Source organism: Hemitrygon akajei, chromosome 23, assembly GCF_048418815.1.
Source record: "Hemitrygon akajei chromosome 23, sHemAka1.3, whole genome shotgun sequence".
Taxonomy (NCBI): domain Eukaryota; kingdom Metazoa; phylum Chordata; class Chondrichthyes; order Myliobatiformes; family Dasyatidae; genus Hemitrygon; species Hemitrygon akajei.
Window position 1 is genome coordinate 3,461,173 of NC_133146.1, and position 20,792 is coordinate 3,481,964.

Here is a 20,792-nt window from a genome sequence, read left to right on the forward strand (position 1 = left end):
GTCAAGTTGTAGCCTCAGCCACACACATCCTCCTAATGTTGGTCCTCCTGTATTTAAAGGCATACAAACTCAATATGGTTTGTTCGTTGTTGTATTTTGCTGCCATGAATGTCAGTCCCACAGGAGTTATCTTTTCTCCAGTACAAGTTCTTAGCTCTCAGCAGGTTTCAGTTTAGTATCTTTGAAATGCCTCAAACTCATTTTGTGGCATGACTGAAACTACTGAACTAGTGTCCAGTTCCATTTTAATTAATTTCACTTCTGGTATAAACGATATTGCTTTTCTGTTGCTGGTTTTCACACTGTAAATCTCAAGGCTACAATCCTGTGCCATTCTCATCATCAGATTATTCATGAACAGCATGAAGATTAGTGCTGTTTTTGACTTTATATTTTTATCTTCCCTGTGCAGTCCATTTATTTTTGTCTGCCTGCCATGCTCTTTCCATGTGGCCTACTTGGTTGCTTTTCTGCACGTTTCACACTGAACCTGGCATTTGTTTGGTGAATGTGTGTCCCTGCCACAATGGTAACAAGGCCGGGTTTTGTTTAAGACTTTGCAATTTGGTTCATGCTCACTTTCATTCCTGATTGCAACTCAATTGTATCTTTGTCTACGGTTTCCATTGAAACAGTAATTTCAACTGCTCTTTTAAATGCTCTTGTGAATGCTTTCTTAGAGTATCATTGATCCCATTACTGAACTGACAATGCTCAAAAAATCTCTTTAATTTAGCCACATACACTGAAATAGAATTCACTTCCTTTTGATTCCACTTATGAAACCTAAAGTGTTATGTAATCAATGGTTTTGGTTCTAAGTGTTCCTGCTTAAATTTGACAACATCAGCAAATCTCATTTCTACTGGTTTGGTTGAAGCAACTAAACTTTGAAGCAAATCACATGCTTTTAAATCCAATGAACTCAAAGAAAGAGATACCCTTTTCTTATCGGCTATTTCACTTGTTTCCAAATATTGTTGAATTAGCTTAATATACATGATCCAGTTACCCTTTGTGTAATCAAACTTGTCCATCTTTTTGATGCAGTCATTTCTGTTTTTATTTATGATCATCCAGTACTCGCTCTTTATGAACCTCTGAATTCTTCTGTTTTCTGACTTTTCCTTTATAAAAAAACAATCTTGATCCTTCCTCCCCTTCCGAACGACATGTGCTGTGCTTTTATTTTAAAAAATAAACTCGACCCGTCTCTGGACGTACTGGCTGTTTTTAAACTCACTTTTCCTGGCTGCAAGTTTCTTTGAAGTTGAACATTTCGCTGCACTTCAACAGACTGATAGCCATCTCGGGTTTGTTTTAAAAATACCCCATCACCAATGTTATGTTTTCTAACTTCAAAACATTAAACTAATTCAAAGGAGTGCAGGAATGTGAATCTAGCTTCATGTTTACTTCACGTGAGACGCACATGTATCATGTGGTGACATATGCAAATCACATATGTATAATCCATATAACCATATAACAATCACAGCACGGAAACAGGCCATTCCGGCCCTCCTAGTCCGTGCCGAACTCTTAATCTCACCTAGTCCCACCTACCCGCACTCAGCCCATAACCCTCCACTCCTTTCCTGTCCATATACCTATCCAATTTTACCTTAAATGACTCAACTGAACTGGCCTCTACTACTTCTACAGGAAGCTCATTCCACACAGCTATCACTCTGAGTAAAGAAATACCCCCCTCGTGTTTCCCTTAAACTTTTGCCCCCTAACTCTCAAATCATGTCCTCTCATTTGAATCTCCCCTACTCTCAATGGAAACAGCCTATTCACGTCAACTCTATCTATCCCTCTCAACATTTTAAATACCTCAATCAAATCCCCCCTCAACCTTCTATGCTCCAATGAATAGAGACCTAACTTGTTCAACCTTTCTCTGTAACTTAAGTGCTGAAACCCAGGTAACATCCTAGTAAATCGTCTCTGCACTCTCTCTAATTTATTGATATCTTTCCTATAATTCGGTGACCAGAACTGTACACAATATTCCAAATTTGGCCTTACCAATGCCTTGTACAATTTTAACATTACATCCCAACTTCTGTACTCAATGCTCTGATTTATAAAGGCCAGCGTTCCAAAAGCCTTCTTCACCACCCTATCTACATGAGACTCCACCTTCAGGGAACTATGCACTGTTATTCCTAGATCTCTCTGTTCCACTGCATTCCTCAATGCCCTACCATTTACCCTGTATGTTCTATTTGGATTATTCCTGCCAAAATGTAGAACCTCACACTTCTCAGCATTAAACTCCATCTGCCAACGTTCAGCCCATTCTTCTAACCGGCATAAATCTCCCTGCAAGCTTTGAAAACCCACCTCATTATCCACAACACCTCCTACCTTAGTATCATCAGCATACTTACTAATCCAATTTACCACCCCATCATCCAGATCATTTATGTATATTACAAACAACATTGGGCCCAAAACAGATCCCTGAGGCACCCCGCTAGTCACCGGCCTCCATCCCGATAAACAATTATCCACCACTACTCTCTGGCATCTCCCATCTAGCCACTGTTGAATCCATTTTATTACTCCAGCATTAATACCTAACGACTGAACCTTCTTAACTAACCTTCCATGTGGAACTTTGTCAAAGGCCTTGCTGAAGTCCATATAGACTACATCCACTGCCTTACCCTCGTCAACATTCCTCGTAACTACTTCAAAAAATTCAATAAGGTTTGTCAAACATGACCTTCCACGCACAAATCCATGCTGGCTACTCCTAATCAGATCCTGTCTATCCAGATAATTATAAATACTATCTCTAAGAATACGTTCCATTAATTTACCCACCACTGATGTCAAACTGACAGGTCTATAATTGCCAGGCTTACTTCTAGAACCCTTTTTAAACAATGGAACCACTTGAGCAATACGCCAATCCTCCGGCACAATCCCCGTTTCTAATGACATCTGAAAGATCTCCGTCAGAGCTCCTGCTATCTCTACACAAACTTCCCTCAAGGTCCTGGGGAATATCCTGTCAGGACCCGGAGATTTATCCACTTTTAAATTTCTTAAAAGCGCCAGTACTTCCACCTCTTTAATTGTCATAGGTTCCATAACTTCCTTACTTGTTTCCCACACCTTACACCATTCAATATCCTTAGTGAATACCGAAGAGAAGAAATCGTTCAAAATCTCTCCCATCTCCCTCGGCTCCACACATAGCTGACCACCCTGATTCTCTAAGGGACCAATTTTATCCCTCACTATCCTCTTGCTTTTAATATAACTGTAGAAGCCTTTTGGATTTACTTCCACCTTTTTTGCCAAACCAAACTCGTAACTTCTTTTAGCTTTTCTAATCTCTTTCTTAAGTTTCCTTTTACATTCTTTATATTCCTCAAGCAATTCCTTTACTCCATGCTGCCTATATCCATTGTAGACATCCCTCTTTTTTCGAACCAAGTTTCTAATATCCCTTGAAAACCATGGCTCTCTCAAACTTTTAACCTTTCCTTTCAACCGAACAGGAACATAAAGATTCTGTACCCTCATAATTTCACCCTTAAATGACCTCCATTTCTCTATTACGTCTTTCCCATAAAACAACTTGACCCAATCCACTCTCTCTAAATCCCTGCGCATCTCCTCAAAGTTAGCCTTTCTCCAATCAAAAATCTCAACTCTAGGTCCAGTCCTGTCCTTCTCCATAATTATATTGAAGCTAATGCTATTGTGATCACTGGACCCGAAGTGCTCCCCAACACATACATCTGTCAGCTGACCTATCGCATTCCCTAACAGGAGATCCAACACTGCCCATCTCTAGTCGGTACTTCTATGTATTGTTGCAAAAAACTATCCTGCACACATTTCACAAACTCTAAACCATCCAGCCCTTTTACAGAATGAGCTTCCCAATCTATGTGTGGAAAATTAAAATCTCCCACAATCACCACCTTGTGTTTACTACAAATATCTGCTATCCCCTTACACATTTGCTCTTCCAACTCACGCTCCCCATTAGGTGGCCTATAATACACTCCTATCAGTGTTACTACACCTTTCCCATTCCTCAATTCCACCCAAATAGCCTCCCTAGAGGAGCTCTGTAATCTATCCTTCCAAAGCACCGCCATAAGATTTTCTCGGACAAGCAATGCAACACCTCCTCCTCTGGCCCCTCCTACTCTATCACACCTGAAGCAACTAAATCCAGGAATATTTAGTTGCCAATCACACCCTTCCTGCAACCATGTTTCACTAATAGCTACAACATCATAATTCCAGGTATCAATCCACACTTTAAGCTCATCCACCTTTCTTACAATGCTCCTAGCATTAAAATAGATACATTTAAGATACTCTCCACCTCCTCCTCTCTTTTCATCCCTAGCAATGCATTCAAATTTATTATCCTTTTCTTTCTTCTCCCCTACAACTTCGGGCTGAGCGCATCCCTTCTCCATCACCTGCCTTTCCTCCCTCACACACTGTCTACTTACTTGCTCTACTGGTGAACTAACCTCCTCTCTCATAGTTTCCTCAAATTGATTCCCCCCCCCCCCCCCCATCTTACTAGTTTAAAGTCTGCCCTGTAATGAATTATTTTAAATGAACAAGAATGCTTAATTAACATACTTACAAAATTACTTAAATACTACTTAAATATCAAATACACAGGATGGCCTCTCCCAGTCTGGTCAATCAATACATAGAAGAATAATTAACCAGAAGATATGGCATTGATAGCAATAGGTGGAGTTTTATATTACTGAAATTGGCTGTAAAAGTGCTGGAGGCGTTGGGTTTAGAGATTACAGAATTGAATGAGCTTGAGAAGACAGGATTGAGGTACAAATGCTGGCGGGCAGCGATATAAACTCAAATGTTCTTGGCAACGAAATGTAATAAACACACCTCAAGGCAACATAGTATCAAGTTCATTATGCTCAACCAGTCACCAAAGATAGAACGGAATTAAACACACTGGAACTGGCAATCAAAGCCCCTAGGTTATTTTTGCTCTACCACCAAACCACTAGGCATGTTCATGATCCCTCTCAGCCTTGGCTGAAATAAGTGTGGACTAGCTTTCATACACAGAACATGTGGCTTTAGTTCAATATAACACAACACAGTGTTACATATCACTGTAGCCTAAGAACTCCTGAAATTGGGTTAAAGAAATAAATCATAGAGTGGCCACCCGCAATTGTGTTGAATTGCAAAAAATATTGGCCACTCATCCCATGTAACTTCTCCCAGTGGAAACTTATGGATAGAAGCCAGCTTCATTCCACCACCTTGTAAATGCAATATCAGTGGGTGCCAAAACATGCCCCACCCAGAAAAAAACAAAAACCTGGAAATAGCTTTACCAATGTCAAACTATTAATATTCTGATTGAAAATGTGATAAATACATATTATAAATATGAAACAATTAAAATATCTAACATTTGGCTTAGTTCCTCATAATGTAGTTTCCCTCTACCAGGTCCAACAAGAAACAGGTTCTCCCACTTTAACTGCCAGGGAACTGCTGCGACATTGTGCTCCCACATTGGACGCATGACCAAGAAATTCATTGTTGCTTTTCCTCATGATATGCCACTGAAAACTGATTTTCCACTGTGGTGAAACAATCACTTCTGGGCCATTTTATATCATTCTATAAATTAGCCTAGATTTCACCTGATGGAAACTACCCTTGTGCAATCGAAATAATTTCTACACAAGTTACATGTGTGAAAGTAATTTCATAGCAGAACTTCGCTGAAATTGTTTAAAATGTTACTAACAGTGGCTACTGAGGTCTTCACAACATATTAATGTATTGGGATTGCTGTGAAGGAAATCCCTTGCCTATTTTTAATTCACTGAGTCTTTCCCCTTACACACAAATAATGCACCTTGCTTCTGCCTCTTATCAAGTTAGCCAAACTACCAATCCATCTGACACATACTCTATTCATCCCTATTGTTGAAGCCTTTCTATTCATCCTTAGCCCACTCCGATCTTCCATCACCGTCAAGGCCTCTTGTATTACCTTCCCAACTTCAGATGCCATTCTGATTGAGCCGACTGGCTCCATACCCAAATCCTTCAATCCTCTTGATCTGCCTAAGCCCCTTTGAATATCCCACACCCAACTTCTCACTGTCACTCTGATCCTCCTACCCCTCACAAAGCTTACTTTTTTCACTGCTCCTTCCACTTTAACCCTTCCAACCAGATCTGATTACCACTTGCAGGACATAATCATTGTAAATCACAGAAATGAATAGAAGAGTAATTGTATTAATGTCTCGTCATCCACATAAACATGTAGGTATATATTTCAGATTACCTGGATCTCACAGGCTATTTGGACAATGTAGATGTAGTGAAAAGCTTCCTCTATGGTCTCACCAAGTGCGATCACACCATGATTTCTAAGAACCAATATCTGAAAGTAAAACAGTGATTAAAAATGGCAACAACCAAAGAAACATTTAGCTGCAGTTTAACTTGGTAATCAAAATAAAATAACCCCGTTTTCATTGTATTTTTTATCCTTTTCATTTATTACTTTCTGAAGTTATGGATTTCTTATTGGGAGGATGCCAATCTTCACCATCCGATTCATCAAAATAATGACTGTTCTTAAATATTTATACATACATTGCAGGAATTGGGGAGTAGAGGGAGAAAATCAAGTTCAGAATACTCTCACCGAGGAATTCAACAATGTTTGGGTCAGGACTTGACCTGTTGTCCTTGTGCTGGCTCTTTCAAAGTCCTGTTCAATTTAGTCTCAAAGTCCCTTCAGACAATCATGGTAAAGTACATGTCTATTTTGAAAGTCTCTAGAATTTGATACATCAGGTAGTACATTTCACATCTAAATCATGCAAAATCATGTTCTGCTCAAGACCCTCATCTCTTCTTTGGAAGAGTCCAATCAACCAACCTCCATCATTTTCTTTCTCATTAAACAAATCCTGTAACTTAAGCAACACACGCAAAATGCTGGAGGAGCTCAACATCTGCATATTTTCTCGTGTTTTTCCTTTAACTTAAATCAAATCAAAGATATGACTATGGGGCCCCACATTTTCAAGTGAAGACTGTCTCTGGGCAAGATGTGGAACAATCCTATTTTCCTGTTTTACTTAGATCCTCTCCCTTCCCTCTTTATCCAGGGCATCAATGCTGCTGCTTCCACACAGAAATTTTAAGTTCTGTGACCTTCACTGCCAACCTTCACTCTACTCTGAAATTCCAACTGGTCCCACAGTTACATCTCTTCCCCTTGTCAACTTCTCATGGATAAGTTATCCAACACCAACAACCATCTTTAATACATCACCTCCCATTGTTTTCTGCATGTAGTCCATTCATTTTCCCAGTTTCTCAAACTCCATCTCTAATAAAAGCATCTTCCATACCAGACCTTTTAAGATGTCCCATTTTTCTCAATCAAGTTTCTTTTCTACCTTAGCTAGAACGGTTATCAATTGCAAGTGTTCTAATTTCTACACTCCTTCTCCCACTTCTTTCGTCCCCTTATTCTCAGCTTATAATACTGTCACCAGGCAAACATTAGCTCCATCCTTCCCACTCCTTTCAACATTCTGTAGGAATGTTTGCTTTTGTGAAACTCTGATGCATTCCTCCCTCATCAACACCCACTCCTCCACCCATGCACGAACAAGAGATGATCACTTGCCCTTTAACCTGAAAACTTGAAATTTTAAAAAAGTACAGGAAATAGCTACCAGGTCAGACAGCATCTGTGGAAAGAGAAACAGTTGATGTTTCTGGTTGAAGACTCGCTGAAAATACTGCCTGACCTGCTTTTAGAGATGTAGAAACTGCATTTAGCAATCATCATGTGGTTTCTACATCAGAGAAAATAAATACAATACCTCAGGTAAATACTATGTGGAGATTTGTGACATATATGATATATATGTACAATGTCTGAAATACATCTTATGGAAATGTTTGTTTGATGGTGAACTTCAATAAAAAAAATTACAAAAAAAGAGAAATACAGATTTAAAGGACTGCTCAGTAACGTATCTTCATTCATTCTGATGGGTGACCTTAGCTTCCAGTTGTCTCTGCCAGTTTAATTCTCCATCTGAGACTGACCTTTTGCTCTTTGACCTCATACTGAACTTCACTACAATATTACAAGTTTAAGAAACAGTGTCTTTTTATTTGGCACGTTGCAGTTTTCAGGTCTTAACATTGAATTATTTCAGATACAGTAACTAGTTTTTCCAGTTGATAACAGAACTAGTCAGGTCTGATGAAAGGTCACCAACAAGAAGTTTTAACTGCTTCTCTTTCAACAAATGCTGTCTGACCTCAAATATTTGCAGCATCCTTATTTTATTTGCATCTGTAGTATTTTATTTCTCAATTTCAGGAGTACTTTCAGAAAACACCTTTTCTCTCCTCCTTTCTCTTTTTGTTTGGTGCTGACTGTTTAGATCTCTTCAGACAAATCATCTGCCTTTAACAAGCCTTCACCATCTTACTAAACCAGCACCACCCACTTGTCATTCAGTCTCTTACCTCGACTCTATTACAGGCATTGGTATTGTTCTCCTTACACAACATCCACCACCTCACCCGCCTTCTATCTAACATAAAGGTCAATCACTTTTGACACTGCCTCAATTTCTTTCTATACAGAATTTGATTTAAATTTACAGCATTTTCTATTTTCAATTTATCTATCCAATCTCATGAACTTCCATTCCCCATTATCGTTAATACACCATGCACCTTCTGAAGTTGTACACAAATATCTATTTATTTTCCAGGATCTGGATGAGACTGGCAAGGCCAGTATTTATTGGTCATCCTAATTGTCCTTGGGAGAAAGTGATATTGAGTCATTTTTCTTGGAGCTCAGTGTAGGTAGACCTAAAGAGTTGCTGGACAAGGAGTTCCAGGATTTAGACAAAGTGATAAACTAGCAGTATATTTGCAAATGAGGATGGTTTAGAAGAACCTGCAGATGGTGATGCTTCCATGCCCTGCTATCTTTGCCCCGGATGAATGTTGTGGTCCTGTTTGAACAACCTGAGTTTCTGCACATTTTGTAGACTGTGTTAGCAATGAAGGAGATGAATGGATGCATGGACCATCAATCAAGCTGGTTATCTTGTCCTGGATAGCATTAAATCTCATCATGGAATCCATACTCACCCAGGCAAGTGGAGAGTATTCCATCATGTTCTTGACCTGTCTGTTGTTAAAAGACTTGTGTATTGTGTCAGGAATGGAGTCACCTCCCACAAAATATTCAGCTTCTGATATGCCCCTGTACCCATTGCAGTTCAAATAGCAAGTCCAGTTCAGTTTCTGGTTGATGATGATCCTCACCACCCGGTATGCTGACAGTAGGAGACTCAGTGAGGCCATTGTCATTAAAATTCAAGGACATATGGTTAGATTATCTCATTAGAGATGATCGCTGCCACACAATATTCCAACTGGCAAGGATTTAATGCAACTTCCTTAGTTTTGGGTTCAGAACTTCAGTTTGTAAAGCCAGATATTTAATAAGTTTCCTTAGCTGATAAAGGTTCTAGTGCTTTCTTGGTGTGTATGACGAATAAACCCTTCTTGGGCTTCCAGCTGGGTACAGGTATTGATTACAACTGATGTTTTGATGACAAACTCTCCCATCATCTTCAGGGATGATGCCTGGGCAAGTCTAGTTTAGTGGTATTTAACACCCCTGTATTTCTTGCCTCGATTGGTTAATACTCATTCAATCAGGTTTCCGCTCTCACACCTCCTTTACAATTTAATTCTAGTTCTTCCTTACAGCGAGACCTCTATTTTTGTTAAAAATTCTTATCCTCTAGTTTTATTTCAATGGCTTCCTTTACAAGGCGGTCCCAAAAGTCATTGGCGCAGCACAGTAGTATTGTGCCGAAGTTAATCCTATTGTCATTGCAAATACACTGTTCGCTACTACCGATTTCTTCGGGTAATTCAAACAGATGCACCTCTGCACAGGTATCATTCACATAATGCATCATCCCAATATTAAGCAACAGTGGAATACAATAGATACTTGCCTCCATTCAGAGAAACTTCAGTTTCCTGTATAACTGATCCTCCAAGTCAACTTAGTTGCCAAATCTCCTCCTGAATTCAGGTTTACAATCTTGTGATGTATTGGTAGCCATGAGGGCAGCACAGCAGCGTAGTGGTTAGTGCATTGCTTTACAGTGCCAGCAGCAAGATCAGGGTTCAGTTCCTGCTGCTGTCCGTAAGGAGTTTGTACGTTCTTCTTGTGACTACGAGGATTTCCTCCATATGATACAGTTTCCTCTCAGATTCCAAGTCATACGGTTAAGGCTAGTGAGTTGTGGGCATGGTATGATGGCACCAGAAGTGTGTGACACTTGTGGGGTGCCCAGAACAATCCTCGCTGATTTGATTTGCTACAAATAACACATTTCAATGTAAATCGCATGCACATCAAAATAAAAAACTATTCTGTCTTTTGTTCTTCTCCAATTTACTGATGCCCATACTGACATCAACCATACCTTAAGACCAGAATATTCAGGTGACATGTGCTACATTTCTCAGCAACTTATCAAATGTTCTGCAATTCTCCTATGACAAAGGATTTGCATGCACAAGATACTGGACCATACTGTATGACTCTAGGCTCACATCTGTGTCTGCGGTAACATTTTTGTAAATTATAAAATACTTCTGCATTCAAAAATAAACCTTGTGTACAGACAAATGTATTTCTCCATGTAGATGAAGCATATGATAGGCCCCACTTGCAGTGTGATAATAGCCATTTTAATCTTAAAAAATTAAGTCACTTCAACAAACACCCTGCCCTAAAATTTTTCCAAATCAGCAACAGGGCCCCTTGATTATTTTACGACAATCCAATGTTTGGAAATAGAAGTAACACCCTTTCTGCCAGGGGTAAAAAACAAGGCATCGCAAACCAGATGTCTTGTTATCAGTATCATTCAGCTGCTTGAAGGCCTGGTCTTTTAATTTTAATGAAACTGGAGAGACAATACTTAAGTGTACACACTAATAAATGGAGCTGCTCTCCAGCTGCCCATCATCCATGCCTATATTAAATTACGAGGCACAAAACTGAAGCCAATTTAATAATACATTAAAAACCTATTGGGAATTTAAATGCATTTTCCAATTTATTTTACATCATAGGGAACTGAAAAAATGATAAAATGATTTGTGACTGGGTTATTTCTATAAAGTGATAGCTGAGTTTTCTAAGATTAATCAATATTAACAGAATGTTCTTTACAAATTATCACATTCCAAGATGACAAAAATGATCTCCCACATCAGAAGGTGTTGTAACATTATAAAGATCCAGTGTGTCTGTCTTGAAAACCATAGTCCATGCAGTTATATATTTCACTTTGTTCATGAAATAACATCACTGAACATATTTCACAAGTTGTGCTATATCTTGCACACGCAAAACATTTTCTCAAAAGGAACACATAAGGAAACAGTTCTATATTGACAGCATTCCTTGAATTCTTAAATTATATCTGTTCAGTACAAGTCTACAAGATAATTCAACACAATCTCACAGTGAAGTATAGTTCAAAAGGGTCAACTGGGCCCCATGCTATTCAGTACCAAAACTGAACAGTTTCAAATAACAAAATTTTCTGCACCATAGTTTGAAAGATAATTCCAAAAGTTGTGCCTCTGTTATCACAATTGCCCTCTTCTCATTACTACAATCAGAGAGTTACTACAAGAGCTCACAAACATACTCAACATTTTAGGAATAACTTGTTCCCCTCTGCCATCAGATTTCTGAATAAACAATAACACTACCTCACTATGTATGTATGTACATAATTACTGTGATGTGCATTTGTTTCATGGTGACAGACGAGAAAGCTCGTTTAGCTCAACAGCCATTTTTACTGTGACAAGCACAAAAACAGTTCGAACACTAATGGGAGAGGACCCATTCAGTTGCATATAGACGGGGAGGTGATTATTACACACTCCGGTTACAGTCAGTGACTACAAACACACATGCAAATGACTGTATAACCCAAGCTAAAATGTAACAATACACGAACTTGAACATCCCACCATAATCCCATGAAAGCATTTTAACACAAGAACAATAAATACCACTGGTCATTAACAGGCTAGTGCATGCCCCCCCCACTCCCCTGGAGCGCCACTATATATACTTATTGTACTTTATAGTACAGTGGATTCCGGTGAATTGCGATACACTGTGATGGAACACTTTGGCCCAATTAACCAAAGTTTCAAAGAAATAATTGAAAAAGACTGAGTAACAAATTATGTATTTGAATGTAATACAGAACAAATCAGAACACTACCAATACTTTTGCAGTACTATAAAAATATTATGTAGTTCCTAATACTCAACGGAGGAATTCATCCACTTTTTTTTTACCGTAAATGAACAAAATCTGCACAGAAACCTAGTGCAGATAATGGATTGCCTTCATACAATGCTGATGATTGTATTCTCCAAATCTTCATTCTCATTTTAATATTCAAGGTGATTGTCAACATCTTTAAATTCTTCATAGTTTCTAATCTGTTAGAAGTAGTGAAATAATTTCATTTTCATTCCCAGACATTTCTGGCATGTCAAAGCCTGAGTGCTTGAAACCTCAGAGCAAAACAGTTCTGAATTGACTTTGTGCTTATTAAATGCAAGCAGTGAGAAAAACCACTGCTTTTTGAACACACACTTAACTGATGCTAGTTAAAAACAGTTTGCTCCAAACAGTGTTGTGTGTAACAGCCACACAGTGCACGAGTCTGATGCTATCTAGAAACTCATCGGTAACAGTTCCCTGCCCTAATTAAGTAGCTAGTATCCCAAAAAATGAAGAGAATCCTTCAGGTGAGAAAATCTGCAGATGCTGGAAATCCAAGCAACACACACAAAATGCTGGAGGAACTCCGCAGGCCAGGCAGCATCTATGGAAAAGAGTAAACAGTCGACATTTTGGGCTGAGACCCTTCATCAGGTCTTGGACCGAAACGTTGACCGTTTACTCTTTTCTGTAGGTGATGCCTGGCTTGCTGAGTTCGTCCAACATTTTGTGTGTTGAAGGGAATCCCAGCAATTTTCTTGATTAGTTTTTGTGTTTTTTTTTTTAAAAAGTGTTGTTCCAGATAAGCAGCCTCCCTGATGAACCAACAGCCCAATTAACTGGAATCCACTGTGTATTTTATGTATTACACTGTACTGCTACCACAAAACAACAAATTTCATGACAAATTCCAATGATAATTGCTTCTGGCAATTAAGACCATGTTTAGAAGAGTTCAAGGAATGAATCTGGAATCTTCTCAGTTATTACCACATTAATGTTATTCAATAAGTGTGAGATGGAAAGAATATGGAATAATAGAAGGGAGGCCAAAGCAACATATACATATAACATAAAAGCCAGAATGATTCATTGCTTGGATCTTTTGAGCACTTATAAGAGGGACTGCAACCTTACCTTACAAGCAGTACCTAAACATTTCTGCAGCTGAATTCGGTCACACTGTTCATCAAGTGAACCATGATAGTCGTAATATGCAACATCACCAACAATCAAGGCTTCTTGGGATATTGGCAAGATACCACATTTCATGGTTGAGACCTGTGATTTAATAAAAATGAAGTAAATTTCATCAACATTTGAAAAAACTACAAGGTTTACAAGAAAACTGAAATACTTACAGCAGCGGTGGCTGGTGTGTGTAGATGGATCACACATCTGATATCAGGGCGTGTTGCATAGATGGCTGCATGTGGACTGAATGATGCTTGGTTGATTTGCAGATTTGTACTCCCCTGGTCCACTACTTCACCCAGTATATTAACTTTCACCTATTTTCATGTGATGGAAAATTATGTTGAGGTTAATATTTACGATCCTGGCCATATAAAATTAAGATCAAAGACTGGCTTCTTGTGCTAGGTGCTGCAAACAAGCTACATCTTTTAGAATAGTTAAGCAGTTTTTTTTCCTCCAAACTTTTGAACAGCATCTCCACAAAATTAAAAATAAAAAGTTCAAAGTAAATTATCAAAGTACACATATGTCACCATGTACAACCCTGAGATTCATTTTCTTGCAGGCATACACAGTACATAGAATAACAGCCATATCAATAAAATCAATAAACAAAATCAATAAAAGACCACATCAACTTGGGTTTTTAACTAATGTGCAAAAGATAACAAACTGCAAATACAAAGAGAAATAATAATAAATAAAAAATGAGAATACAGGATGAAGAGTCCTTGATAGTGAGTGCATATCCTGTGGGAATATTTCAATGAGTGAATTTATCCCCATTGGTTCAAGAACCTGATGGTTGAGAGGTAATTACTGTTACTGAACCTGGTGGTGTGAATCCTAAGGCTCCTGTACCTGCTTCCTGATGGCAGCAGTGAGAAGAGAGCACATCCTAGTTACAGGATTCAGTGGACTGGGCCGTGCTCAAGCACTCTGAGGAACTGAATGACTACACCACGGTTGTAACAGACTTAATTAGAACAGCTGCAAATGAGTGTGTCCCTGCTAAATCATTCAGGGTTTCCCCCAATCAGAAGTCCTGAATGAACCATGAAATCCAAAATTAACTGACAGCCAGATCAGAGGCATTCAAGTCTAGAGATCAAGAATGCTACAAGTGGTATGATCTCCAGAAAGCCATCTCACAGGCAAAGAGGAGATTCTGAATACTCAACAGTTGTGGCAGGGTTTGAAAGGTATAACCTCAAAAGTTAAATCTAGTGACATGGGGGACGGCAGACCTTTGCTTCCATATGAGCTCAATGCCTTCCGTGTTCGCTTTGAATGTCAGAACTTGGAGGAAAATCACACACGCCCACATCTCCTGATGATCCTTTGGTCTCAGTATCTGAAGATGATGTGCGGGCTGCCTTCAAGAGTGAGAATCCAAGGAAAGCATCCAATCCGGATGAAGTACACAAATCCAAGACCTGGGCCTCAATACCTTTTTGTGCAATTGGATCCCAGATCTCCATCAGCACAGGTGTACCACATGGCTGTGTGCTTAGCCCCCCTGCTCTACTCCTTTAGATCTATAATTGTGTGGCCAAATACAGCTCCAACATCATATTCCAATTGGATGTTGGCTGAATCAAAGGTGGCGATGAATCACCATGCAGGAGGGAGATCGAAAATTTGGCTGTGTAGTGTCATAACAACAATCTCTCACTCAATGTCAGCAAGACCAAGGAATTGATTATAGACTTTAGGAGAGGGAAACCATTAGGCAATCCTCATTGGAGGATCGGAAGTGGAGAATGTCAGTAACTTTTAATTCCTGGGAGTCTCTATTTCAAAGGACTTGACCTGGACCCATCATATAACTAATTGCGAAGGAAGCACAACAGCACATCTACTTCATTAAGAGTCTACAGAGATTCAGCATGGCATCAAAAACTTTGATAAACTTCTATAGATGTGAAGTGGAAAGTGTATTGACTGGCTGGTATGGGAACACCAATGTCTTTGAAAGGAAATTCCTACAAAAAAGTAGTGGATTCGGTCTAGTACATCAGAGGTAAAGTCTGCCCAACTATTGAGCACATCTACATGAAACGCTGTCATAGGAAAGCAGCATCCATCTTCAAAGACCCTCACCACCCAGGCCATGCTCTTTCTTTGCTGTTACCATCAGGTAGAAGGTACAAGTAAGCCCAGGACTCACACCTCCAGGTTCAAGTTCCATTACTGCCCCTTAACCATCAGATTCTTGAACAAGAGAATAACTACACTCCTTTTATTTATTTATTACACTCCTTTTATTCCTACAACCAATGATCTCACTTTAAGGACTCTCTATCTTGTTATTTCATGCTTTTGGTATTTATTGCATTTATTTTGATTCGCATTTGAACAGCTTGTCATCTTCTATGCTCTACTTGACCTTTCATTGATACTGGCTATAGGTAGTACTCTATAGATTTGCTGAGTATGTCCACAGGAAAAAGAATCTCAGGGTTTTATGTGGTGACGTATATGCATTCTTGTTAAAATTTACTTTGAACTTGGGCTGGACTACTTTCAAGGACTCAGGGGATCTGAACAAATATGCCATGGTTGTCAGAGACTTGATAAAGTCAATCATGGGCAAGTGTAACCCCACAAAATAATTTAGAGTCTTTCCTAACCAGAAGCCCTAAATGAACCACACTCACTCACTCACATCCATGAACTGCTGAGGACAGATCAGTGGCAGTCAGGTACAAAAGATCCAGGTACAACCTCCAAAAAGCCATCTTGCATGCAAAGTGGCACTTCTGGACCAAAGTGAAAAAACGGAATGATGCTCAACAGCTTTGTCAGGGCTATAATGCTATTATCTCCTATAAAGTAAAACCAAGCAACAAGGATCTGTTTACTAGAGGAGCTCCAACACCATCCACCCTCCTCTGCTGGGTGAGAAGCTGACAGTGATACAGGTGGATGCTTCCCTGGTGTCATGGATTATTGATTACCTGACTGGTAGACCACAGTATGTGCGCTTGCAACACTGTGTGTCAGACAGAGTGGTCAGCAGCACTGGGGCTCCACAGAGGACTGTCCTGTCTCCCTTTCTCTTCACCATTTACACCTTGGACATCAACTACTGCACAGTCTTGCCATCTTCAGAAGTTTTCTGATGACTCTGCCACAGTTGGATGCATCAGCAAGGGAGACGAGGCTGAGTACAGGGTTACGGTGGGGAACTTTGTCACATGGTGTGAGCAGAATCATCTGCAGCTTAATGTGAAAAAGACTAAGGAGCTGGTGGTGGACCTGAGGAAGGCTAAGGCACCGGTGACCCCTATTTCCATCCAAGGGGTCAGTGTGGACATGGTGGAGGATTACAAATACCTGGGGATACGAATTGACAATAAACTAGACTGGTCAAAGAACACTGAGGCTGTCTACAAGAAGGGTTAGAGTGTTGTGCACCCACAGGAAGGTGGGGGGCTTGGAGGATCAATTCGGGGGAATCGGTCAGAGGCTCACAGTGTGTGAAGGCAGGCCAGTGGGGGCTTGTGTGTGTGTCCACCCTCGCCTGGGTGACAAGCTCATCACTGAAGAACGGACTGGTCTGGAACAGAGGGGTCATAATCAGTGACCACAACAGTACAACGGAACAGGAAGACAACGGAAGGTTTGCCTCGCAGCTACTCATCTCTCGCTCGGTCTCTCTCTCTCCCCCCAACATTACAACAGCAACTACCTCGACCCAAACTGAACTGAACTCTGCATTATCTTAAGACTATTCATTTACCCCTAGACTTTGATAGAGCTTGGTTTTGATTCTTATTTCTACAGTCCTGTATATATCATTGCTAACCTGTTTTATATGCATATTGGATGTATATTGGAAACGTCGTCACTACCTCCTCCCATAGATGCTGTCTGGCCTGCTGAGTTCTGCCAGCATTTTGTGTTTTTATTTTTTTTATATATGTATATTTGCATTTTTGATACTGTATTACTTAGTTTACTAATAAACACTTTTAGTAACAGTGATACCAGACTCCAACGTATCATTCCATTTCTGCTGGTTTGGTAATCCAGTCACGGGGTACGTGACAGAGCCGTCTCTATTTCCTGAGAAGACGGAGATCCTTTAACATCTGCCGGACGATGCTGAGGATGTTCTATGAGGCTGTAGTGGCCAGTGCTATCATGTTTGCTGTTGTGTGCTGGGGCAGCAGGCTGAGGGTAGCAAACACCAACAGAATCAACAAACTCATTTGTAAGGCCAGTGATGTTGTGGGGGTGGAACTGGACTCTCTGACGGTGGTGTCTGAAAAGAGGATGCTGTCCAAGTTACATGCCATCTTGGACAATGACTCCCATCCACTCCATAATGTACTGGTTCGGCACAGGAGTACATTCAGCCAGAGACTCATTCCACCGAGATGTAACACTGAGCGTCATCGGAAGTCATTCCTGCCTGTGGCCATCAAACTTTACAACTCCTCCCTCGGAGTGTCAGACACCCTGAGCCAATAGGCTGGTCCTGGACTTATTTCCACTTGGCATGATTAACTTATTATTATTTATTTATGGTTTTATATTGCTATATTTCTACACTATTCTTGGTTGGTGCGGCTGTAATGAAATCCAGTTTCCCTCGGGATCAATAATGTTTGTCTGTCATTTTGCCTTTCATTTTCGCTTTGACCGACAAAATATGGAGGCACTATCACAGACTCCCACAGCCTCTGACAACCAAGTCAGACTCTGAGGCTGACGTGAGAGAATCTTTTAGGAGGGTGAACCTATGGAAAGCATCTGGCCACACTGGGGACCCAGCCAAGTACTGAAGATCTGTGCTATCAACTGGCTGGAATGCTCACTGACATCTTTAACCATTCACTTCAGCAGTTGAAGGCACACAACCACTTCAAGCAAAGAAGAATATGGTAACCTGCCTCAATTGATTAAGTAGCAGTCACATCCACTGGGATGAGATGTTTTGAGAAGTTGATGAAACTTATCAACTCCTGCCTGAAGTGCAACTTGGATCTGTTCCAGTTTGCCTACCGTCACAACAGGTCAGCAAATGCCTTTTTATTAGTTCTTCATTTAACCCTGGAACACCTTGACTGTGAAGATGCATACACCAGCTTGCTCTTCATTGACTACAGCTCTACATCCAATATCTCCTTGTGCAATTAGATCCTCAATTACTTCATTTGCAGATCCCAGTCAGTTCAGATTGGCAACCTCCACAACCTACATCAGTACAGGTGCACCACAAGGCTGTGTACTCTACTTGTTTTACACTTATGGCACTGAAGCTGTGCTTAGTCTCACAGTCATATTTAAGTTTGCTGGCAACACCACTGTCATTAGCTGAATCAAAGGTGGTGACAAAACTGCATATACATGCGTAGGAGGGTGATTGAAAATCTGGCTGGATTGTGCCATAACAACCTGTCACTCAATGTCAGCAGGTTCAAGGGGCTGATTATTGACTCCAGGAGGAAACCCGAGTTCCATGAGCCAGCCCTCAGGTGAAGGTGAGCAACTTTAAATTCCTCAGCATTGTTTCAGAGGATCTGTTCTGAGTCCAGCACACAAGTGCCATTACAAAGAAAGCACAGCAGTGCCTCTACTTACTTAGAAGGTTGTGAAGGTTCAAATGTCATCCAATAGAAGTGGAGAGTATACTGATAGGTTGTATCAGTGCATGAAATTGGAATGGGAAGGTGTAGGAGTATTGACAAAAATCAACATGAGTGCAATTACTTCTAACGTACACTTTAAGGCTGATTTATACTTCTGCGTCGCATGTATGCCGTAGGTACCGCGTACCTTACGCCGTAGGGTGACGTGCACCTCCCCAAAAAAGTAACACACGCGTTGCGGCAACGCAGACCACAGCAACTGTGACTGGTCTGCTTGATAGCATCACATTTCCTCCTACGCATTTCCGGTTGCTTCTTCTCCGCCATGTCTGTACACCGATGCAAAATAGATGAACCAAATTGTCAAATCGTCAAATGCCGACATGCGAAAATGTTTGAAATGCATTTCCTCGTCCATGTCTCTCACGGAGAAACTCAACACAGTGGCATAGAAACCCCACCACCAACTAGCTTTTTGGACACACACCAACGCATGCTTGCTACGGCGTAACCCATACGCACAAGTATAAATCAGCCTCTATTCTCCAGCAAACAAATGGCAACTTGACCCTTAACAGTCTGGGTGAGTTCTGCCTAATGAACTTAAGGATTCCTTACAAAGGGATGGAAACATCAATGCCCTTAAACGGAAAAGCCTACAGAAAGCAGTGCATACAGCCCAGTGCATCACTGGTAAAGCACTCAGCCACTGAGCACATCTACAAGGAACTGTGTCGCACGAAAGCAGCATCCATCAAAGACCCCCAGTGTCCAGGCCATGCTACTTTCTCACTTTTGCCACTGGGAAGGAGGCAGAAGAGATTCAGGACCCACATCACTATGTTCAGGAACAGTTAATACCCTCAACCATCAGACTCCTGAACCGGTGGGGGGAGGGGGTAAACTTCACTCACTCCAACTGAACTTTTCCCACCACCTATGGATTCTTCATCTCATTTTCTTGCTACTTATTGTTTATTATTATTATTATTATATTTTTTGTATTTGTACAGTTTGTTATCTTTTGCACAAGTATTCCGCCTTGTGTGTGGTTTTTCCCTGATTCTATGGCGTTTTTTTTTGTATCCAACGTGATTGTCCGCAAGAAAACTAGTCCTAGGGATGTATATTGTGACACGTATTTTGAAAATAAATTTACTTTGAAGGTTGAACTACATCAATATTATGGAATATTAACCAGATCTGCAGTATGATATGCCAGAGTAGTGCCAGTTACATTGAAATGTGGTTGATTAACTTAATAAAGAATTACTTAATAACTGCAGCAGGTGTAAATTCTCCAACTGCATTGCAAGTGCTCTGTTGTCTCCCTCTCCTCAGCAGCAGATATAAATATTGATTTTACATGTGCATAGAACGAATTTTTTTTGTTAAGGATTTTAACCAAAAGTACTGCATTTTCCCCTTTTTCTAGCTCACACTGAAAACACTGATTGTTTTATCAAGTTGCTGTGTGAGGAAAAATGCACTGAAATTGTTTAATTATAAAATGTTTCAGTTCGTTAACATTTGAACAAATTAAAGAACTTTTTTTTATTTCCAGGACAGTACATATTTGATTAGTTCTATATTTTTA

General features: G+C 40.1%; 1 protein-coding gene across 3 annotated transcripts in view; it reads right to left on the reverse strand.

Moving 5' to 3' along the window:
• add3a (adducin 3 (gamma) a) overlaps window positions 1–20,792 on the reverse strand; it is a 217,506-nt gene that overhangs the window by 47,522 nt on the left and 149,192 nt on the right. For all 3 annotated transcript variants that reach the window (XM_073026856.1, XM_073026857.1, XM_073026855.1), the window contains exons 6-8: window positions 13,760–13,909; window positions 13,536–13,679; window positions 6,344–6,442 (exon numbers count right to left, since the gene is read on the reverse strand). In XM_073026856.1, the coding sequence (XP_072882957.1) occupies window positions 6,344–6,442; window positions 13,536–13,679; window positions 13,760–13,909 (393 nt within the window). The remainder of the gene's footprint in view (window positions 1–6,343; window positions 6,443–13,535; window positions 13,680–13,759; window positions 13,910–20,792) is intronic.